This window comes from Venturia canescens, chromosome 4, assembly GCF_019457755.1.
Source record: "Venturia canescens isolate UGA chromosome 4, ASM1945775v1, whole genome shotgun sequence".
NCBI classification, from domain to species: domain Eukaryota; kingdom Metazoa; phylum Arthropoda; class Insecta; order Hymenoptera; family Ichneumonidae; genus Venturia; species Venturia canescens.
Genome location: NC_057424.1, coordinates 4,544,641 through 4,568,054, shown reverse-complemented (window position 1 = coordinate 4,568,054; position 23,414 = coordinate 4,544,641). Strand labels below are relative to the sequence as shown.

At 37.5% G+C, this 23,414-nt stretch overlaps 4 protein-coding genes across 12 annotated transcripts in view; 2 read left to right on the top strand and 2 right to left on the bottom strand.

The window, feature by feature from the left end:
- osp (outspread) overlaps positions 1 to 3,183 on the bottom strand; it is a 106,130-nt gene extending 102,947 nt beyond the window's left edge. For all 4 annotated transcript variants that reach the window (XM_043418283.1, XM_043418284.1, XM_043418288.1 and 1 more), the window contains exon 1: positions 1,259 to 3,183. In XM_043418283.1, the coding sequence (XP_043274218.1) occupies positions 1,259 to 1,393 (135 nt within the window). In that variant the 5' untranslated portion in view covers positions 1,394 to 3,183. The remainder of the gene's footprint in view (positions 1 to 1,258) is intronic.
- A 457-nt stretch (positions 3,184 to 3,640) lies between these two features.
- Pmi (Transmembrane protein Pmi) lies at positions 3,641 to 6,303 on the top strand. The gene is made up of 3 exons (XM_043418291.1): positions 3,641 to 3,751; positions 4,478 to 4,695; positions 4,939 to 6,303. The coding sequence occupies exons 1-3, from the start codon at positions 3,726 to 3,728 to the stop codon at positions 5,223 to 5,225; spliced, it is 531 nt and encodes a 176-aa protein (XP_043274226.1). The 5' UTR covers positions 3,641 to 3,725; the 3' UTR covers positions 5,226 to 6,303.
- Positions 6,300 to 8,706, bottom strand: LOC122410190 (dehydrogenase/reductase SDR family protein 7-like). Its single transcript, XM_043418290.1, has 6 exons — positions 8,268 to 8,706; positions 7,971 to 8,114; positions 7,623 to 7,842; positions 7,457 to 7,541; positions 6,917 to 7,077; positions 6,300 to 6,806 (listed from the first exon to the last, which is right to left on the bottom strand). The coding sequence occupies exons 1-6, from the start codon at positions 8,412 to 8,414 to the stop codon at positions 6,613 to 6,615; spliced, it is 951 nt and encodes a 316-aa protein (XP_043274225.1). The 5' UTR covers positions 8,415 to 8,706; the 3' UTR covers positions 6,300 to 6,612.
- A 10,069-nt stretch (positions 8,707 to 18,775) lies between these two features.
- Positions 18,776 to 23,380, top strand: LOC122408677 (zinc finger protein 595-like). 6 transcript variants are annotated; one of them, XM_043415623.1, is made up of 3 exons: positions 18,785 to 19,050; positions 19,723 to 19,950; positions 20,053 to 23,380. In XM_043415623.1, exons 2-3 carry the CDS (start codon positions 19,810 to 19,812, stop codon positions 22,468 to 22,470), a joined length of 2,559 nt encoding a protein of 852 aa, XP_043271558.1. In that variant the 5' UTR covers positions 18,785 to 19,050; positions 19,723 to 19,809; the 3' UTR covers positions 22,471 to 23,380. The 6 variants fall into 6 exon arrangements, with proteins under 6 accessions (XP_043271555.1, XP_043271558.1, XP_043271559.1 ...); XM_043415624.1 differs by having other exon boundaries at positions 19,723 to 21,966; positions 22,215 to 22,375; XM_043415620.1 differs by having other exon boundaries at positions 18,776 to 18,826; positions 19,723 to 23,380.
- Positions 23,381 to 23,414: the final 34 nt, after the last annotated feature.

The window sequence follows — 23,414 nt, the reverse complement described above, 5'->3', positions numbered from 1 at the left end:
TGCAAAATAAAATATTTGACAGCTAACTACATCGAGAGGAATTGTTGAACATAATTCAAGCGAATAACTAACCATCTTTTTAAAACCCGGAATAAAAACAGGAAAAAACAACCGATGGAGTGCGAGAGAATTTTATGTATTCATAATTTTACACAATAATATAAAACGAATTAAAGTCTCTCGAATTTATCTTCTCCGCCCGTGAGAACACATATATATATTCATGGGCTACATGGGGATCGCTGGAATGCACCGGGAACAGGTCGCAAGGCAGCCAGCATTCCGAAATTTGCAACCGTGTTCTTTCGGCGTAGCGTGACCATGGGAGAAAAAGAAATAGAACGAAAAAATATGGAATGTTTAAAAATTCTTGGTGTTCGAGCCCAGTTTGTATACGAAAAAAGCGTATCCCATCAATGAAAAAAAAAATACATTTATTTTCTTTTTTTTTAAATAATTTTATTATATTTCATGGCAATGCAGCTGAGTAATAGATCGTTCGAACGCCTCGGACCGAGGGAATTTTCAAAAAGAAAATCTCATCTCTGGATTCGACCTGAAAGAAAAAATTCTAAAGAGCCAAAGAAAAAAATACCCTTTCCGAGCTCTCGAGGCTTCCTCACAAACCCGATCCCAAAACTCAGATACGGGCTCGACAAAAAGAAATAAGGGGCAGAGAAAAAACAAGTGGGCGGATCGAAAGCCCCGATGGAAAGGTGCTCGAATTCTTTTGCTCCACTAGAAATAATTTTGTCGTTGAGAGCGGTTGGAATACGATGCTCGTCGAGAATTTGTTTATCGAAATTTGATGAATGACAATTTCATTGAGTGCCACATCATTATTTCGAATCGTATACGATGTTTAGATATTCAGAATCAAATTACCTTGCTGCCGCGGACTCAAGGAAAAAGAGATTTATAATTCGTACAAATTAATGCAATTATTTTATCGTCTCGCATCGAGGCAATGAAAATCCATGCATTTTCATTTCATTTGAGTGATATTCTTGCATGATTCTCAACTGAAACCGAAATACAACTTTGATCGAAGATCGATATTAGGATTAAAATTCAATGTAGGGTGGCTCCCCTAGCGGTGAACATTCACAACTCTCGGATTCAGTCAGTCGAGAATCTCTATCGCAGTCTCGCTTCGAAGGGAAAAAAGATAGAGAGAGAAAGGGAGAGAAGGAGGGGGGGGGGGGGAGAGAGATAAAAGAAGAAAAATGAAACGAAGAGTCTCATCAAATAAACTCACCCTGTTGCATTCCAATGCCTCGGCGCTGTGCTCCTCTTTCTGCTTGAAGCAGCTGCTGCACTTGCTCTTGTTGAATATGTTCGGTGCGAACTTCCTGCACTCGGCGCCACTGCCACGAGGTGTCGTTGTCGACATTTCTCATTCGTCCAATTTCAATTAAATAATTTATAATAAAAACACGACGAAGAATATATAAATATATGTATATTATTCGAAGCACAAACAAACAGGAAACACCGGGGCACGATTTACAAGCGGTGAATTAACCTCGGGGCTTCTTGATATTCGGCTATTTTTCGAAACAACGAGAACGTCATTTCGCCATTCATTTCCGTGTACAACTTCAAAAAATGTATATATTTTTATGTCTGGATGGGTATATTTACACAAACTGTATATTCCTTTCTCTCGTTCTTAGAACAAACTTCTTTAATTCTCTTCACATTTTTGTCGTCTCTCAAAATGTTTTTTCTCGGGAGAAAAATTTGACGGTAAACGGCGTCATTTCGTTTTTTTATCTCTCGAATGCTTCAAAGTGCTTTGGAATTTCACGAATTTTCCAATTCTCCTTCCCTTTTATTATTTGAAGGGTCTGACCAGATATTTGACTTGTTTTCCGACCTATAATTTCCGGTGATTTATTGTCTGTTTTCAAACGCAAATATCGATATTACAAATCCGCGCGAAAGAAAGAGAGAGAGAGAGAAAGACGGAGAGCACGATTGTTACGGTACTTCGACCTTGAGAGAGCCCCAAGGGAGAGGAACACGATCTTCTGAAAATTCCACTCTCGAAGAATTTTTTCTTTCGATTCCGTTGTCCGCAAGGAATTTCGTTTTATTCCGGATTAATTAGGAAATTTGCATCTCGAAGTCGTACCTTTTCCTTGAAATTTTTATAAACACGATTTTCTATCCTTGCTGCTTCGATGTATACAACCACACAATTCGGCTCGCTTCTCGGTTTGTTTGAGAAACGTACAATCTTCGAGTATTTTATAAAATTATTTATGTTTATGATGTATATCGTTATTCGTGCGCACGTGCTTTTATATTTTCATCGCGATACTGAACACAATCCACTGAAGCCACTGTTTTACACACCTCAAAATTATACACATAATAAATCCATATACATATATATTTGTAAACACTTGCACCTGATTGCACGTTTATAAATCCCAAGGGAGTAATTCACGTGCCCCGCGATGATAAAGTAAATGATCCGAAAGCACGTGTGTTTTTCAACTTTAATTTTATGCTTATTAAAAACAATGTAAAAGAATTATTTTCGATCGGGATTTATTTGAATAGGTATTTGGTGATTTTTCAGTTTTCAAATGTCAAATGTTAAATTCGGAGTTCAAGATCACTTATTGCGAGATCACTCCGAATTTACAAAAAGAAAAGTTCTCGAAAACGTGCGATATTCGGACTTTGATATTAATCAAGATTATTCAAAGTGGGTAAAATCATTTTGGGTTATTCGAAAGAATAAAAACCGATCGGAAATTTTTTTCGCAACTATGGATTTAAAGTTGTTTTTTTTTCACTGGGCAAACATCGAGTTCGACACTAATTTTGTTCTGTTAATTATCGAGTGCACCAGGTAAGTATAACTAACATGTTTAGGCCTGGATGTATATATTGATACTATATAAATGTGTGTATATAAAGGTATACATGTGTTTTATATATCGCGCACCAGGTGAGTCACTTTTACGAAGAGGTTAAAGCACCTTTAACGTTTTTTTTTGCCGTAGTACCCGGTTCACTGTTTCCTTCGTAATGAATCGTTATTATTTTACGTTTTATTATCCGTCGCCGTAAACCGTGTCGCGTTCTTTCACCCCGCACGCGCTACCAACAAACGACATATTTACGTCGCAATGCTCCATGACAGAACAACCGCCGAGGACTGCCATCCGCGTACTGCGCCAACTCTATCGCCTATAGCCTCTCTCGCCCTCACTCTCTCTCGCTCTTTTTCTCTTACTCATGACCCTACACATCTACTACTTCGGACGCAGCTTCCCCCTCTGCCGCGCCTACAATGCGCCGCAACCAACACTCGTGCGCTTCACGACCGCAGCGCTACACGCGGCGACGTTGCTTGTGCTTTGTGGTCCTAGTCCACTATGCGAGAAAATCACAAATTTTTGACCCGTAAACAGTTGTATAACAGCTCAAAGGTCAACGGAACACTCGTTAATTTACGCATCGAAATTTTATATCGACAAGTCTATTATTCTCAACTTTTTGTTAATTATTTGATCGAGAATCACGTTCGCTATTGAGTGGCACCACTGATTTTAAAATTCAAACCGAAGTCAAACGAATTTCTTACCCAACGATCAGCTGATTTTCGCATCCGTTTCGGTTCGGTCAGATGATTACTTCCGGTTTATATTTCGCAGCATTCCAGCGGGTTTCGGCGAATAACCGCTACCGCAGTCGACACGGAAAAGATGGTGGTTGATGAAGCAGGTGACAGGTTCGTAGAATTTCAACTGATATACGCATGGAATTGTCCCTGTAACCGTATTATTTCTCTAAATAATATAACAAAGAAAGATTATTCTTTTCAGTTACAAATTCCAACATCGAAAAATCGACTCTAACCTCTAAATCTTATGATCCTAGAATATCTCCACTCAACCACATCGTTATCTACAAACAACTTTTTTTTTTAATACAAAATAACAAAAAATGAACATCTCGAGTCTTCAAAACGGAGAGGAAAAAAATTTCCATCGTTTTTCTCCAGAACTCCAAAACGGATTCAAAACAACACTTGCTCCAATTATCTACACTTCAAAAGGCATTACAAAACAAAAAAAAGTTATTGATTTTTTTTATTGCCTCGTGCGAATTTTCCAAAAAAAAACCTGACAATATTCACTAATGAAGGTTTTGTTTGGTCACGAAAACGTGTCATTTCTAATAATAGATGAGAGTCGTTTGTATTCAAACAAATCGTGGATTGGAATCAAGTAATGTTAATCGTGTACTTATGTAATATCATAAACTAGTCTGGACTCTGCTCTTTTGCACGAGTTCGATATTCTTTTTTTTATTTCACTAAAAGTTAAAAATTTTTGTACTCAAAATAATCATTTTTGACATATTCGAAAATTTTTTGTTAAATCACTGGAGAAAATGGAAATTTTTCAAATTTTTTACATTTTTCACTGTGAAAAACAATATTTTTGAAATGCAGAGACGAATCTGCCAATGTCGCCATCATCAGAGAGGTGTACGACACAGAAAATGCGCATGAAACCTTTGAATACGAGCTAGAGAGAGCGCTTGAAGCCGAATGTACTCTAATTGTTATTGAGCCCTCGAAACTCGGTGATGAAACCTCTCGATGGATAGCAGTGGGAAATTGCTTGCACAAAACTGCTGCTTTATCCGGATTAGCAGCAATTTTCACAGGTATGTGAACTATTTGATACAGGAGATGAAGCAAACAAGCTTGAGGGTTTATTCAACTTGACTTTCAATACCAAAATTTATTTTCAAAGCTATGAAATTTGTTTGACCAAAAAAGAACAATATAACAAAGTGAATTGTAAGAAATATTTCTGATTAATAAGTTCATAAAATGACTTTCGGTTTTTGTTTTGCCATTTTGTAAATCCTTTTTGGGTAATCGATGAAATTCTTTTGAATTTGCAGGACTTACATGGGGCGAGCATCCGTACATTTATGGATTATTTTGCACAACCTCCGTAATAACTTGCGGGCTTTACACTGTATCTTGGCAGCTTGATCCCTGTTGTCAGTATCAAGTGGAAACAGACACGAGTAAACTGCCACACGTTGAACTGTTGGCCGTTTTAGGTCCATCCTCGCCAACTTTTCTTGTGCGTAAGGATGATTCTCGAAGGCGCATTCTCCACACAACGATTACCCTCACGGCACTCAGTATCAGTGTCTGGAGACTTTATCAAGCCTTCAAGTGAACATTATTAAAAAACAATGGGAAAAGGCAAGAAAAAAAGGCGAAACTGAAAAGAGGAAGGAAAAGTAATTGATTATTTAAGAATTGATTGTATATTCGTGCCACGAACCTATGAACGAAACGTGATGCAAATGACAAACAACACAATAATTCCCTTATCATTTCTCCTGTCATCAGGAATCGATTGAAAATTCCGAGACAAAAAATGTTCCCCTCCACTCGTTTCGAATTTTGAAAAATACAATTTCTCGTTTTCTTTTCGTTTTTTTTCCTTTTCAAGCCCTCGGACGATGATCCTTCGGCTAAATTCGGCGTCAAAATTTCGCATACATCGTAACGGGAGGGAAGGCTCAGATTTTTTATTTACATGGTTAGCGCTTATAGGATTTTTTAAAAATACTTCTTGAACCTATGTTTCGAATTAACAAGATCAATTGCATTTCGAAAGAAGAATAAGCAATGTAACTAGTGAACAATTGACCGGTTCTTAGCAGTATGTATTTTCTAGGCTGTAAATAAAATAAATAGAATAGACAGATAGAAAAGATGATGGAAAGAAATTGCGCTACGAGCTGTGAACAATTTGTCTCTCCCCAACTCTACGCATAATCAGAGCTTAAACAAGCATCAGAGAAAAGAGGAAAAAATGCTTGGTCCATAGTGACGTGATCTCAGGCGCAGAAAACAAATTTTTAAAACACGCTTACACACAAACTTATGGAAACAAATGTACACTATCGAGATTAAACGTGAAACAATACAATAACGTTGGTGAGAGTTTTCTTGAAATTAACAGAAACAACTGAAAAAGAACATAAGAGATGAAGAGAAGGGAAAGAGGTGATTAAATTTTATCAGAAATTGTATTTTTCCTAATTCTTAATAATATACAGAATTAGATAAAAAAATAAAAAACATGTTAATGAGGTGAACGAGGAAATGAAATTGTGCAAATTGAGAAAGGAGAGAATTCATTGTGAACGATTAGTCACTATGTTTTTTAACATTATAGAAAGACATGTCTTTTTTTCTTATTCATTCTCGCGGATCAGAGACCAAATAAACTCCCGTTAAATGTTGTTTTGTTTATTTATTTTTTCCACATAATTTCATTTTTTTTCAAGGGGATAACGTTGGTAACACCAATAAATAATTTAATTCCTCTACATGCATACAAACAATTCAGTTTTTCGTTTCTTTTATAATAAATACTTTTTTCATGATTATTATTTATTTACATTGAAAAAAATTTGAATTCTGCGCTAATTCAACTCGAATCACATTGACATGATAATTTAAAATACAAAAAACGATTGTACTCACGTAACAAATACAAACAGAACACAGTGACCAAAAAAATTATCATATTATTTGTCTTCGCATGCTCATTATTCAACTTTCTTCTTAGCCCGTCTCTCCATTATTTTAAAATAGAGGGATGGCCAAATATAGCGAAGGAACGTTGCAGCTTTTGGAGTAATTGGAGATATCATTATTTCCTTTTCTTCTTTCAATACTGCTGTTAATATTCTTCTGGCAACATATTCTGGAGTATAACCTTCCTGCAGAGTTTTGTCCATCACTGCAAAATGATTTGTCATTATCATCCTGATTTCTTTATGTCATTTTTACACAATTTTAGTCACAATGGATTATTTTTTCAAACTAACAATTGCAAAAAATTATACTCACCTCCATAATTTTGACCATCCCCTGTCAGGGCATTGAGTGATAACGACGTTCTTATGTACCCTGGATTAACGACTGTAATCTTAACATTCTTATCAGCCAGTTCTGCTCGTGTGGAATCACTCCACGCCTGCAAAGCGTGCTTCGATGCAGCATAAGCTGACCTATGTGGGTGGATTTCAATTGAATTATTAAAAATCATGTATCAATAAACATTGAGAACCTGTTTTCTTTGTTAGCACCGATTATATAGCCTTGCAACTGGACTGAATGAAAAATTCCTCAGAAACAAATTCTCAATGAATACTTTTGTTTTTACAAAAATTTCATCATCCCAAAGTTATGTAAAAAAACTCATATAAGCATTAAATAAAAATTCAAAAAACTCTTTGAGCTAAATAAAATCGTTTCTGAGATATTTTAGAATATAAGTCTACAAAGTTTCTAATGATTCTCAGTCAATGATTTCGATAGTTTTGAAAATTTTATTTGGATTCTCTATTATTATGGAGTATCATTTGTTAAAATTTGTATACTGATTACCGATAGGGTATGGCAATTTTCCCCTGTACACTGCTGACGCAGACTATGTGACCAGTTTGACGGCTTATCATTGAGGGAAGTACAGCTGATCCCAAGAAACAAATAGAGATGGTATAAATTTTTATCTATAACATTTATGCCTGACCGTTGTAAGTAAAATTGTTACCTTTCGAAAGTGCAATCTGTGCAAAATAATTAACTAGCATGACTTTGATGTCTACATTGACATTCGTACTAACAACTTCTCCACGGTACGAAATTCCAGCATTGTTTATCAGAAGATCAATCTGGCCATGAATAGTAAGAACTTTATCGATTTCTGCAGGAAGAGAATTGATGTCGGTGAGATCCAGCGGAAGAACAATTGGCGGGTGTGTCGGAGCAGTCTAAAATAATTTCCATGCATTGTAAACTGTCATAAATCAGAAAATTTGAGTATCATGTCATTTCCATAATCAACTCAGTTTGATTTATCGATATATATATATATCTTGATATGAGAAAGATAAATTACATGGTGAGTTTCCATCAACGAATTTTTCACTCTTTCCAATTCCTCCTTGCGCCGGGCTACTAGAATTATTCGACAACCGCAACTATAAAATGTATGGGCCAAAGCTTCACCCAAACCTGAACTCGCACCAGTGATCAGTACTACCTGAATATTATCAAAACATAGAAAATCGAAATTCATTCCAAAAGTTTGAAGATGCACTCAATGTATCAACAAGATGTAAAATAATTGCATAGAAAATTTTATACATCACATGGTCAATTGGTTTTTAATCCTCGGACAATAATGATTACGTACCTTGCTATGAAGCGCAGCTTTTCGACGTTTATTCCTTAAAAAGTCAACCAAGTGATACAATAACCATGGAAACGTCACAGGGATACCGAACAAGGTGAAAAGCCACCAAACAAGAGGCCAACCCTTCAAATTTTCGTGTTGTTTCATTTTGATTCTCCAATACAAGTACTTTTCACGAAAAATTGAAAAATGTTTTAATCTGTTTTGAGGTTATTTTTCGTATAATACATAACCTCAATAGCGGAACAAAAACATTACAATTCGTAAACACGACTTAAAACGGAGTAATAATTATTATTGAAAGACAAATAAGTCGTCATTTGTGTGAATTGTTTGACTTTTCAGAGACACATAATCTTTATCAGCAAGATCATGCAAAATGCAAATTCCTGCAAAGTCGAACAAAGTTCTTGTCCTTTATTGGTTATCTCCTCAGAGAAGGGGAATGTGTCAGATCACGATTTACATGGAACAACGGCCATTCGCATCTATTAATTAAATCCTAGAGATGGCAGCACTTCGAGCTGCCAGTTTAGTTGATTGGCTTTTCGGGCTTTTCGGGCAACCTTTTGGCATTTGTCTATAATAATTTGGTATCAGCTCGATCTTTATCTTTTAATTTTGGTGAGATCGACGAAACGAGATGGGTTTACAGAGGACTTCCACAAGGGAGTATTCTTAGCCCACTTTTATATGCAATAGACGTCACGGAAATGGAGTCTAAAATCAATGTAGAGTGTAAAATGATTCAATATGCAGATTTATTTATATTACTACTCCTCTCATGCTCGTCTCGGCATTAACGATATTAAAAGTTCTCTCCTCAATGTGGCCGATCATTTTGGGCGGGTTGTTCCAACTTCTAGGTAGCTTATCTGGCGGGTAAAAGCATTGACTTGTAGACCTTTAACTGTCAGACAGGCTTACCTAGAAGTTGGAACAACCCGCCCTTAGACCAGTTAGCTCTAGCTCCCGAAAAAATTAAACTCATCGTTAAAAAGGGAAAAAACCAACAAAGTACTTATAGCTTTAATTTCAGGGATTCCAACATAAAGGAAAGTAAAGTTGTCCGATTTCTCGGGCTACAACTTCAACCAACACTTGCATGGAACGCTCAAATAACGAAAATCATTGGCGATCCACACTACCGATGGCGGCGCTCGTGTCCCTCGGAAAAATGGCGCTGCTATTGGAGTGCAATTTTGACAGTTGTGCATGATTTAGCATTGGAAACATGGACCAGTCGTATTTAAAACTCCGACAAATTTATGAATACGTACATTTTTGCTGATAACTGCTCCAAAAACCACTTAACCATATTAATATTACGTGACAGGTCGTCTGTTTTGCACTCCAACAGCAGCAGTTCAAGAAAAATCCGCGAGGCGTCGCATGCTTAGTGTGGATCGCCAATAGAGAGTTGTCAAAGCCCCTTAAACTTCTTAGTTGTCTGAGGAGTACGTGGTGGGGAGCGGATCCGGTCCTTCTTTTAAGACTTTACTCCGCACTTATTCGAGCTAGAATTGAATATGGAGCCTTTCTCTTTCATTCTCTAACATCAAAACAATCAATTCAATTAGAAAGACTACAATATAAGGCTTTACGCACGGCATTAGGTTTTAGGACATCTACTCCAACAAATGTTATACTCGCCGAGGCGAAATTTCCTCCTCTTTTTATACGCTTTAAATATTTGGGCGAAAACTTCTTATCTAAAACTTTTGCTAATAATCGCGAGCATAGACTACTCTCCGCTTTGGAATAGACAGTTCAAATTGAAGATAACCCAGTAATGATCAACCGTGATGGGAACATCCCACTGGTTGAATGCTTCCGAGAATTCGAGTAATATGCTCATCTTTTGAAAACTTCAAATAAACCTCTCTGCTACAAGTATTCATATGATCTAATATTTTTTCTGTCCTCCGGGCCGAAGTTGCCGCATTCCGCCTGCGTCGGACAGAAAAATCGTATACACACCTCGGGCAGGAAAATAAGGAAAGTCTCAGATCACATGTAATTGTCGGCCGAAGCGAAGCCAAGGCTAGGTGTGTAAGGAGGCTATTTCAAGCAGTGGTTTCATTTGAGGAAGGACAGGATATTCAAGCTTCTAAAAACCCTAATAATACGTTTAATAGCATATTTAAAGATAGGTTGCACAAGTCGATATGCTTTTATACAGATGGATCGAAAACACCTGGTAGCGAGTTCGTCGGCTTTTAATTAGTGAAACCGTTTGAAGGGATAACTCGAGGTTTCAAAGCTGCTGGTTTTGCGTCGATTTTCACCGCGGAGGCTATGGCTATTGCCTAGACTCTGAGGTGGATCTCGCGACTGGAGGGCTTAAAGCTTTACCATTTTCTCAGACTCGAAAAGTGTTTTGCAAGCAATTTCCTCTTCACCGAATCTAGGATGCAAGTTCTATTTAGTCATGCATTTGAAGAATCTTTTAAAAGGACGGTAAATCAGTCGAACTTTTCTAGATTCCCGCTCATGTGGGGATTACGGGTAATGAACTAGCAGACACGGCAGCCAAAGAGGCCTGCAAAAGGGGACATGATACTCAACTCGGACAGTCGATAGCAGATTTTACAAGTTTATGGAAATCCAAAGTGGAAATCAGATTTCACGAATGGTGCTTAGAAAGTACTAGCGAGAAAGGAGGTTTCTACTTTAATAACTTTTATTATCGTGGTCGCCGCCCCTGGTTTCATAGTAGTAACCTTAGTAGAAAAGTCATTGTTTCAGTGAACCGCTTGAGATCTAATCATACGTCTTTGAGATCCAGTCTTAATCGTTTCAATATTGTTCCTTCAGCAAGGTGTGACTGCGGCGAAGCTAATGAAACTCCGAATCACAATTTTTGGGAATGCCCTCTCTACAATCAAGAAAGATCAGAAATGCTAGAAAAATGGTAGAAAAAATCTGGTTTTTTGCCGTGTAACGTCGAATCCCTTCTACACACTTTGGAGCCAAATTTATTGCAATGTATTGGAAAGTTCCTGTCGAAAATTAACATTTCAGTATAACTTAAAGACATACTATATAAGTTTATCATCACGTTGTTTTTATCAACCTCGCTAACTTCTTTCACATCAGTGAAAGAACTGTTACTTTGTCTTATGTTTTATTATAAAGTTTAATACAATATATAGCTTAGTTTTTAGTTTTAGTAGTGTCATAGTTTAAGGACTGACATCCATGAAATGTGGAAACATCTATACGAGAGCCCGCGCAAACCAAAGTTACGTACTCTCAGCTAGATGGGACAGACGTCCTAAAGCTGTTCTACTTTTCTTTTTCTACCTCTATGTACATTCTCTCTATTGTACATTCTCAATAAAAAAAAAAAATTTTTTTTTAAATGGAAAGGCGGAAGCATTGGCTATTTTTAAGGCTCTAGAAACGGCCAGTAGGCTCGATGTCAGTGATTACACGATCTTTTCCGATTCTAGGAGTGTGCTTCAAGCTTTGAAGGGCACTGCTAAGCTATCGGAGTCGTACCTAATAATAATGATTAAAGAAAAATTACGTAAACTAGAAGCCAGGGAGGAAAAAGTACAATTTAAATGGATCCCAGCACATAAGGGCATAAAGTATAACGAAGTAGTAGATTTAGCGGCTAAGACTGCGATCCGACACGGTTGCGACATACAGGTTCTAATCCCCGGCTCTGACCTGAAAGCCACTTGGCGCACTATGATGGGTGATGAGTTTCATGAATGGTGTATTAATGCCAGTCGAGAAAAAGGGAAAGAATATTTTGATAAATTTTATCAAAGGAAATCTTACCCATGGTACAAGAAATTTAAATTACAACGCCGAGCAATAGTTTCAATAAATAGGTTGAGAAGCGGTCATTCCTCACTGAAGGTAAATTTATTTAGACATAATATAATCAACTTAAATATCTGTGATTGTGGAGAGGCAGCAGAGACAGATAATCATATATTTTGGCAATGCCTCATGTGGGAGGCAGAGCGAAAGGTGTTAGTAAAAGAGTTGCAAAAGATAAAGGAAACTTCTCCATACTGTTTAAAGTCTCTGCTACACGGTATGAGATATCAAGCTGTAACAGCTTTAGCGAAATTCATCAGTTCCATCAAATTGTTTATCTAACCTAAAAAGAGAGAAAAAACGTGTTAAATTTTGTTACTAGTTATACAGGGTGTCCCATTTTAATCTTACACCTGACTTTTCTCGGAAAATATTGCTCGGATCAAATATTGTGTGGAACAAAACTTTTAGGGGTTGAAGGGGGACGTTTGATAAAAATTGGTTTGTGGATCCAAAATTCAAAATGGCGGCGTTAGAATGGCCGACATGTTTTTTTCGAATGGAAACATAACTTTTTTATATCATCAAAAAATTTTTCAGCGCAAAACCAACAACTTTTGTTGGAAAAATTTTTTGATTAAGTTCATATTTTTTAAGCGAGTACATCATTTTCAACTATTTTAGAGGTATCCAGGATGCACCGCGAAGAGATCTTTAACGTACCAAGTGCAAGTGCGTTTGCGTGTGCGTCTGCATATGCGTGCATACGTGGAGGTGCATGTGTGTGTTTTTTATTTTCATTTTATTTTTCAACTTTTTTTAAAAAGAGGGGCATGCAATGCCTTTATGCCCATAGGTACGAGCTCACAAGGATTAGGTCTCTGCGGTTCGTCATTACCGCAGTATTTTCGGACTCCAAACCCTCCTTGTGAGTGTACTCTGATCCCTCCCTAAAGATGTTCAAAGATCCCTCCATTCATGTTTAAACATGCCTGAACTCTTCTCTCAAAACCATCAACTGTGCGTAGGAGAACATCTCTCGGGATCGCACGGCAGGCAGCTCTTATCCGCTCCTTCATGTTCTCTCGTGTTGTTGGAGCTTGACGGTAGACAGCGTCATTTAAGTACCCCCACAAAAAGAAATCAGGAGACGTAAGATCTGGTGACCTTGGAGGCCAATTTACAGGACCGTCTCGACCAATCCACCGTTGACCAAATGTTGTATCCAGATGATTTCGAACAACATGAGCCCAGTGAGCGGGTGCATCGTCTTGCTGAAACCACATCTGTTGACGTGTTTCCAAATCCAGATCTTCTAGCAAAAGAGGCAGTTCATTTTGTAGAAAATCAAGGTAACGGACAGAGTTCACATTTCCCTCGAAAAAATGGGGACCTATTAATTGCCCGTTCACAATACCACACCATACGTTTAAACTCCATCGATGCTGGTGATCGATTTGTCTCAACCAATGTGGATTCTGATCAGACCAATACCGAAAGTTCCATCGGTTCACTTGACCACGGTTGTTGAAAGTGGATTCATCACTGAACATAACGTATCGAAAAAAGTCCCTGGATCGCTCGATTTGTCTCAACGCCCACCGACAAAACACCACCCTTTGCAACGGATCTGGATTAGGAGTGTCTTGGTGGAATTCTAGTCGGTACGGGTGAAGTTTCGCACCTCTCAATACACGGTGCACTGTCGATTTGGGAAACCCCAGTCGTTCCGAGATCACTTTGGCACTCAAATGAGGATCAATTGCTATCATGGCTAAAATAGCCATGTTTCGGGCTTCATGCAATCCACCAAAATTATTGACGTTTGGGAAATGTCGACGGTGGCGGATCATCCGACCTGCCCTCGTTCGCTGCTCAAGGGTTCGGATTATCTGCCGTGATGGGTGACGACGATCAGGATATTCACGTGATACAAATTTTCAGCTCGGAAGTAATTGCCCCGACACCTCCCTAAAATAAGGAGCATATCAACGATTTCGTTGGGACTGAAATCAGCCATTGTTGCTAATTTTCAAAATTTTCCTCTAATTTAAGAATTTTTTAAAATTTCGAGAATCAAGAATTTTTCTCTGATTTCAGAACCTTTACAAATTTTCGATTTCGTCTCTTGCTAATGGCTGCGGAGTCCGTGGGCGATCACAATGACTTCTAAAATAAAAAATTTTTTGGTGATGAAAAAAAGTTATGTTTCCATTCGAAAAAAACATGTCGGCCATTCTTACGCCGCCATTTTGAATTTTGGATCCACAAACCAATTTTTATCAAACGTCCCCCTTCAACCCCTAAAAATTTTGTTCCACACAATATTTGATCCGAGCAATATTTTCCGAGAAAAGTCAGGTGTAAGATTAAAATGGGACACCCTGTATATTGTTGGTAGATAATTATGAAGTTAAATACCAAGATCGATAAAAATGTAATACCAGTCTATGAACCTGTATTCTACGTGATATTACCGAGTACAAACATGTAAGATTGTAATCATCTGAAACTAGATGGCGATGCCGTAACCTTATTTATTATATTCACAATTAAAAAAACAATTAAAAAAATGGAAAGGCCATAAACTCTTCCGTTTAGCCCATACCTCCGATTGATTTCAAATTTGGTATACCTTTGTATTTTGACGTGCTGAAAACGAATATGACCTTCGAAATACCCGGAAAATTTTATTTTCAAGGTCAAATCAATGAAAAATCGATTTTTTAAGTGTTTTTCGCGTTTATTGCAATAAATATTGACATTAAAGAAAAATATTTCGGATAAAAGTTGTAGGCCGTTAAGCAATGCACATTATTTGTTCAATACATATTTCGTGTAGAACCAGTGGTTCTACTGCGAGATGACTGCGAAAGATGTTGAAAATTTGTATATCTTGTCAAGTCTCCATTAGTTTCTATATGAGAATCTACTCACGCACTCACCACGGGAAGGTTGGAGTTTGGTCTTGAAAGTGCATTTTTTTCATTTTTTTTTTGGTTATTTTTTTATTTTTTTTTGTATTTTTCCTAGTTTTTGATTTTTTTGTATTTTTCTGTTTTCTTTTGTACAACCACACACATACACAGCCACACTCAATAATTAAATTCAATTATTTTTGCTGGGATAGCAGATCTTGATATCGGCAATGAATTGCGTGAAAGGGTCAACGTTGAGTTTACTAACACGACGACGCCACAGGAATTCGCAAAGGTGGTCTGCTAAGTTATCAATACGAACGCCCCCTCGAGCAAGAGACCGACGCATCCAACGCCACGAAGACTCAATATTTTGAGTGTGTGCCCCAGTGCCTGAATCAACGAATTCCACGGAATGGTTGACCGTTTTATGAGGATAGCCGTGACTCTCCAAACTGTCATACCCTTTCCAGCAATCCGTATGGATCTCCGTCCCAACTACTACATGTTTCCGAATCAACGAGAGCAAAGTCGCAGCATTTCTTTTGTTATCGGGACATATTTCGAGCCGGTGATTTTCCGAATGACCTCTGTGGATCATGCCCGAAATCCACGAGCCTTCAACAACTCGCCGTCTTTCGTACTTGCGACGGCCGATCTTGCATTCGTCGATTTCGATTATTTCGCCGACACCTCCTATTTTGCCTTCGGTCTATATAAGTAATCAGCATGACACAAGCAGCCGAAAGGTGACATCTCTCAAACCACGTGTCTTCAGCCACGGTTGCGGAATGATTAAATTTACCCTTTTTTTGGCAAATGAATTCACATTCGCATGTGAAATGTGATTCGTGCAGAGTCATTTTTTTTATGCGTCCTGCAAAATGTTCTTGTGGAATGAATTCGATATCACGCAACGAAACCACTCGAGAGTGGTTTCGCGATTCCGTAAAATAGTGCTCAAGCTAAAAATATTGTACGCGCGATCCATCGTTATGTTGAAAATACAATCTTAAAAATTGTACAACCCTTAAAGAAGTGGGTTCGAATATAGCGCCTGAACTTTTCTAGAACACTTTTGGATGTGTGTGGAATCGTTGGGCGGTTGGACCTGGAACATCTTTGACTGTAGGGTCGTTTTCCCAACAGAGACGAAGTTCCAACAATTTTCGCATTTATCTCCGAAACCACTGGCACTACACGAAAAATGTATTGAACAAAAAATGTCCATTGCTTACTGGCCTATAACTTTTATCCGAAATATTTTTCTCTAACGTCAATATTTATTACAATAAATGCGAAAAACACACTAAAATAATCAATTTTTCATCGATTTGACCTTGAAAATAAAATTTGCGGGTATTTTGAAGGTCATATTCGTTTTCAGCGCGTCAAAATACATAGGTATACCAAATTTGAAATCAATCGGAGGTATGGGCTAAACCGAAGTACACCCTAAATTAATATTAATTTTAGTATCGTTACATCAAATTATTTTACAAAGTAAATATGAAAGCTGAAAAAAAACATAAGGACTAGCTGAGGGTCGAACATGACACGTCGGTTCTACCAACATGACACGCTACTTTTTTTTTTTGAAAGATATTTATTTCGAATTGAAGTACAGTATTTGAACATGAAGTAGTTGAAATAAATATAAAAAATACCAGCAGAATGTATACGAAGTGTTGGTGACGCATGTCCTAGTGCTAAAGAAAGAACTCTTTGTCGAAACACTTGATATTATTAACAATATTCGACGTCGATTGGATCGATACAAATTATGTTTAAATATGAGTCAATGTGTAGCAATTGAGCCTTTGAAGGAGTATATAAATGCACGCTTAAGCTATTGTTCTGTCAATGAGAAATGAATTAATAATCCTTCTGCGAGTGCGAACTATTTATTTCTATTTCTATAAAATGGAGATTCCGTGAAGATATGTAGCGTATCGACGTTACTTATTCCTAGAGTTGTTTTTCAGTTTTATTAAATTATTTATCAACTTATTATTAAATATATTTTGACATTAATTTCTTCATTGCTAGAGAAAGAAAGAAAAAAACTCACCTCACGATCTAAATCTTATCGGAATGAATTGAAATGGAACGTTCTATTTAAAATTTGTCATACATTCTTAATAAAAAAAATTGTTTGAACATTGACAAATTTGTCCTTGAAATAAATTAATATTAATTTTAGTATCTTTACATCAAATTATTTTACAAAGAAAATATGAAAAAAAAAGCATAAGGACTAGCCGAGGATCGAACATGGCACGTCGGTTCTACCAACATGACACGCTACTACCCCGACTAACCCATCTATCTGATAGCAATAAAGCCTTTGAAAGAGTATATAAATGCACACTTGGGCTATTGTTCTACAATTTTTATGAGTGGTAATAAGGTTTCGATTTTTTTCTACGTACAAATGAAATTAAAAGACGTGAGATAATTGAATATATTTTAAGCCGCATCTCTTGATTACTCGCATTCGGTGATATTGATTGAATACTGCGTGTACGTGCTTTGGTATTATCACGGACTACGTTTACACACACACTACGAACTCCACACAGCCCACTAGTTTGTAACGCTCCGAGTCGAATGATTTAGTTTTGGGTGGGTTCGATTGATAAGGAGTTGAAACTCGCCTTGCGAATTTCTCTCCAATAACTCAAGACAAAGATTTAAATGTTTGATGAATATATTGACGAAAATATGGATCTTGACTCTTTGGCTGACAACAATGTTCTCTCTAATTCTATTCCGTTCGACTTTTAGTCTCACAAATCCTTTGATTCTCACGCGCAGACTCCGCACGCTCCGCTCATACGCTGACCAATCACGCTGGTTTTCATCCTCCCACTCATTCAATTCTAGGGTCTTTCGACCCACGCTTCGGTTTCACACGCTCGCTTCGCAACCACACAATGCCCTTATTATTCTAGGTCCTTAGCATAAGAGTGACGAAGTATATGTCCTAGCCTAATATTTATAAGATGAAAGTGGGTAAAAGTATCGTACTGGGATATTAAAACTATTTATATAAGAAATCAAAGAAAGCCTTATTTCGATACATTTCAACGTATGGAGATTATTATAATGTAAACTATAAGAATGAGTTAGTCAATACGTTCATATTTCTTATCGACTAGTGGTTATTGTTTATGCTATACTTATATATTAGTCACCCAAGTCCGTCACGTTCCTCTCATTTATTAATATTTCAATGATCAATTATCAAATCCGTATGAAACCCTAAAGTACGAAATTCGCAAATTCGCGGTTCTTAGCGCAGAAATCAGCGCACTCTGGTGACGATCACAAGTTCATGGAGGTGGCGCCATCTCGTGATTGCGATTTTCGAAAATTCATGATATCCTAAAGTTGGAAAATAAGAACGGCCGTCTTTATACAGATTTCCGTATTTGATTCTTCTATTAGACAAAATTTTTAACGAAATGATCTAATAATCGCCGACAAAACCCCGACAAATAATTTACACTGAAAAAAAAGTCAGAAATGTAAAATCAATCGGCTAAGCTCTTGGAGATATTTGGGAGAGGTTTGAATTTGCCCTACATCGTCTGACAATTTTTCCGTAAGAGTATACATTCAAAAATCGTACTCTGTACACGATATTGAAAATTTTGAAGATGAAACGATAGTTCTGAAATTATACAAATTTTAAAATATCCCGCCATTGGGTGTTTTATTTTTGTTCCTAAGAATCCTAGGGATTTTTCACTCGAAGACTTTTCTTGCTTACATTGGCTTTCTGACAAAGAACCAGACGGTATTCGAAGTTGTAAACTTCAAGAGTAACCAGAGTCCACCGATTTCTACTTGGATAACCTTGTTGGTACATTTTTTTTTTATACGTAATAATATTTCGCTTCCATGTATTTGCGTTGAATTTTAATTTCAATGCATGTTTTTTTGAATATTACGTATCATCGAGTGATTGAGTTTGGTTCGAATATTACTACGGAGTAATTTATGGCTGTTCTTCGTTGTTGATGTTTTTTATCTTGGTGGGAGGTGATGTTTTTCCGTGAAAATATCCAATTGTCATTTATTAGGTAATTAACTGATATTGGTATTGAAAAAGAATTACAGCTTCAGTTCGACCCATGAATCAATGGGTACTGCATGAAATTTTACATTTTCCGCATGTTTGTCATTGCTGATACCTAGCTTTACTTAATGAGTTCCAGTCAGATCAAAATGTTGAGTTGACTTCGAGTTATCATATTATTACGGTAATGAAAATATTTTTTATAACAAAAAGGCTGAGAATGACAAAAGTATATTTTTAGGCAACAATTTTACTGATTCAAAACTCTATGATTATAAAAGTGAAAAAAATTTTCCTTGGTCATGTTACAAATATAGATTTTTGATAATTATCAATCTGGAAGGTCATTTGAAATTCGTTCAATATAATATACTTTAGCAACATAAAAGTAAAAACACGTTCCATAGTTTCCTCATAACTTTTCTGCAATCATTAGTTTAAATAATTTTTACAACTCTGTATGTAATAATATAGTATCTCACAAATACATGGAATTTGAGAAGTTTAATCATGTGTTTGAATTCTAAATGATTAAAGCTCCTTTTTACTGATGCATTTACCAAGTAATTTTAAATAATTATACCAATAGTGTTACGAATATAATAATAATAATAATAATAATAATAATAATAATAATAATACTTTGGATTGCAAGTAATGAATTTATTAATTCCAGATGAAACAGCTATAGGCAGAATTTACTTTTTCTCTATTGTTGGGCTACAAGAACGATGTTCTAACTTGAAAAGTTGAGAATCAGAAAATGGAAGCTCACGAGAATGACTATGTTTCATTTCCAATACACGATGAGATCCAAGAGAGCGTAGTGTCCCATGAGGAAGTATGCGAGCCATCGGAAGATTGCATACTGCCAGACAATTTGTCAGGAGTGGCAGTAGAAGAGGTAAATTCAGTAATAACAGAGGGGCAGGTAGCTGTTGAAATATTAACGGAACATTCGGATGAAGAGGAGGAAAAATCGATATATCCGATTTATATAAAACAGGAGGAGCAACATCAATATACATCTGGAGATGACGAATCAATGGCTGTAGAGGCATTGCGCCAATTGGGTGGCATGTATCCTTGCTTTGAGGACAAAAAGATAAATTGTCCTAAGTGTTCGAGACAATTCAATCAAGCGGAATTTCAAAGTCACAGCGAAAGTTGTACTTCTGGAAAATTGTGTTGCTCAACTTGTAACGAGCGTTTTGAAAGGAAGCAAGATTTGAACAATCACATGGTTTGCCATCAAGTAGACAGGCCGCACGCATGTCGCACTTGCGGCAGTTTATTTCGTTCGAAATCTCATCTCCAGACTCACATGACGCAAGTACACAAAGCAGAAAAACCACACAAGTGTACCATTTGTGGCTCTGATTTTCATCGTCCTTCGAGTCTCTCGAATCACATGAAAATTCACACTTACGTCGCTGGGAGGGCTCTGGTACAAACAGAAACCAGCAGCCAATCCGAAAATGAGACAAGCCGAAAATGGGGTGAAGACAATCGGAACACCGGGACTACGGGTGGATACGAGGTACATTGGTCGGTGCCATATAATTTTGATCCTGGAGTTGAGAGCATTTCTGGAAACCCTGAAAAAATGGATACTCTTCAGGAGTTCACGGTGATGCCTAACGGCGAAGTAACTCATTTTGAGTATACCAGCCAAGAGTCTATCACACCTCCTGTCAATCGGTATAACCTTGCTATAAACAACTTTACCAACTCGGAGTCCTGCGTGAAAATAGAGAACCTTCCGTTTGCTACGATCGATTCCAAGACTTATCCAGAGTATGAAACAAGTGACGGCGGCGTAAAGAGCTATTCTTGTACCCAATGCGGAGCAAACTTTTCGAAGCCTACCGCTTTAGCTTCTCACGCAAAAACCCACATGGTGAAAACTTGGTCAATGCCCATTGAATGCCAATACTGCGACAAACAGTTTCAAGACTCCACTCATTTGTCCAGTCACCAAACAACCTGTGCTAAAAAATTGATGCAAGCAAACTTGGAGAACGGGGTGACCAACGGAAAATGGGGCAAACACGCTTGCACTGAATGTGGCAAAAAGTTTACCACCAAACAAAAAATGTTTCGCCACCAATGGATTCATCGAAAAAAAACTCACGCTTGTGAGATTTGTGGATCTCAATTCGAGAAACAAAATCAGTTAGACGAGCATCGATTGTCTGCTCACCCAGGGGATTCGCCCTTCACCTGTACCGAGTGCGGCAAGAGTTTTGTCTCGAGACAGGGACTCTGGGAACATGGACGAACCCACGCCGGAAGCCCAGCGCATTTTCACTGTGACACTTGCTCCAAAACTTTTTCATCGAGGCAAGGCTATCTTATTCACCATCGTACTCACACAGGAGAGCGACCGTACGGCTGTAAATTTTGTTGGAAGGCTTTCCGCGATGGTGGCACACTGAGGAAGCACGAACGTATACACACCGGCGAACGGCCTCACGTTTGTCCTTTGTGTTCCCGAGCATTCAATCAGAAAGTTGTTTTACGAGAGCACGTTAGATGGGTGCATGCGGCTGGCAAAAACGAAACGGAGGTCAGCGGGCCACCTTACCCTTGTCCATTGTGTGGCTCTCTCAACCAAGATCGTGATGAGCTGTGTGCCCACATCGTCAAACATTCGGACCAAATGATCGCCGAGGCTAAAGCAAAAACTAACAACAACGCGACAAAAACAAAAGCGGCGAAGAAGAGAACGAAACCGATGACTACTGACAAATCAGCAAAAGCCGGACACGTCGAAAGGTCTATTTCTAGGAACGAAGAAGAGGCCGAAGCTCTTCTCTCCATCCCGACTGACAGTGCAGAAGACGAGGTAGCCCCAATGATTCTCAAGGACCAGGAAATCGAGGAACAACTTCTCCTCGTCACAGGGGACAAAAACCTCGTAAGTATCTCCTCCAAACAGGAGAAGCGAAACGATCAGCCCCTTCTCGTACCTGGACAGACCGCCATCATCACGAAAATACGTCAAACGGACGTTCTTCAACTCATACAAAATGCCAAACGGAACGAAACTCTTCGCCTTATTTCCTCTGGCAAACCAAACAACACGCTTCATCTCATCACCAAACAAAATCAATCATTGCCCGTCCTTGCTATCAGAAATCCTCAGAGTCACGATAACTTCTCTAGCCAAATGCCCGATCCAGTTGATCCACGAATCGCCATCGATAACGAACACATCCCCGATAATAATCTACAAGAAGGATGCCTCATGGACGACGAAACTTCTCATGTCAGCGCTGAACAAGTTGCACAATTGTTTCACCAACATGAACGACAGGAAAGTGATAACGACGACGGCGACGAGGAAATGGTTTGTGGCATATGCGGCGATGATTTCGATGATAAAAATGTTCTCATGGAACACGTCAAAATTCACATTTAAACATTTTCTTTCCACCCTCTCATTCTGTGGTTCTACAATTTTTTAATGTTCTTAAGAGTGGATCACGAGTGTTTTTATGCTCGTCATTTTATTCCATCAATATTCTTGAATATTAAAATTCGAAAGACTTTGGAGTAATTGAACAATTTCGAAATATGGCGAATATTTTGCAATAATCAAATTACCAAACAGTTATTAGAAAAAACAAATTTTTAATCGAACGATTGCTTGATAAGTAGTGGAATAATTTTTATTTCCTCGTATGAAATTTATTTACACACTTTTTCCAATCTCTTATAATATTCCGCTTCTTCTGGATATCTCTTCACCACCTTTTTCTGGGTGGCATTAAAAGCCATTGCAAATCGATGTTTGGAATGTTCCTGAGGTTACTAGATATTTTCGGATTTTTTACCAATCGCGAATTTTCGGAATCTTTATTATGGACTGAATTGCGTTAATGGAACATTACCGGATGATATTTTTGAATTTTTTTTTCTTATCGAAGTAATACGAACATTGTTGAATCGTATTTTTTCAGTTTTTGAACGAATAGAAACCTTTACGAAGGTAAATATTTTCATGAAAGTCATGTTGATTGTTTTCGTAAAAATAATCAAAATCTTTTTAAAATACGTGCACCCTCAATGTGATGAAATATTTATATACAAATATATGTGAATATAAATTGATGTATATAAAAGAGATTCTACCGAGTCTCTCGGTAAAACTTGTACTCTTAATTGATTTTAAAATAATGCAACAGCGTACGCTTTCTTGCACACACTTGAGCGTTTTTTTCGATATAGATGTGTGCGGGTCTAATATGTATGTAAAAAAACGGTTTACAAAAAATTATTATACGTGTTTAAGTATATAATAAAGCAAGATTTATATGTTGTACCGAAAATTCAATTATTTCTTCATCTAAAATTCATATATCA

Excerpts from the sequence above, each read along its gene's own strand:
- Pmi (XM_043418291.1), top strand. The coding sequence starts at position 3,726 with ATGGTGGTTGATGAAGCAGGTGACAG. Across the intron at positions 3,752-4,477 it reads GTTGATGAAGCAGGTGACAG|AGACGAATCTGCCAATGTCG; the intron begins GTTCGTAGAATT and ends TTTGAAATGCAG. Across the intron at positions 4,696-4,938 it reads ATTAGCAGCAATTTTCACAG|GACTTACATGGGGCGAGCAT; the intron begins GTATGTGAACTA and ends TTGAATTTGCAG.
- LOC122410190 (XM_043418290.1), bottom strand. The coding sequence starts at position 8,414 with ATGAAACAACACGAAAATTTGAAGGGTTGGCCTCTTGTTTGGTGGCTT. Across the intron at positions 8,115-8,267 it reads AAGCTGCGCTTCATAGCAAG|GTAGTACTGATCACTGGTGC; the intron begins GTACGTAATCAT and ends GATAATATTCAG. Across the intron at positions 7,078-7,456 it reads AAAATTGCCATACCCTATCG|GTCAGCTTATGCTGCATCGA; the intron begins GTAATCAGTATA and ends CCACCCACATAG.
- LOC122408677 (XM_043415620.1), top strand. The coding sequence starts at position 19,810 with ATGGAAGCTCACGAGAATGACTATGTTTCATTTCCAATACACGATGAG.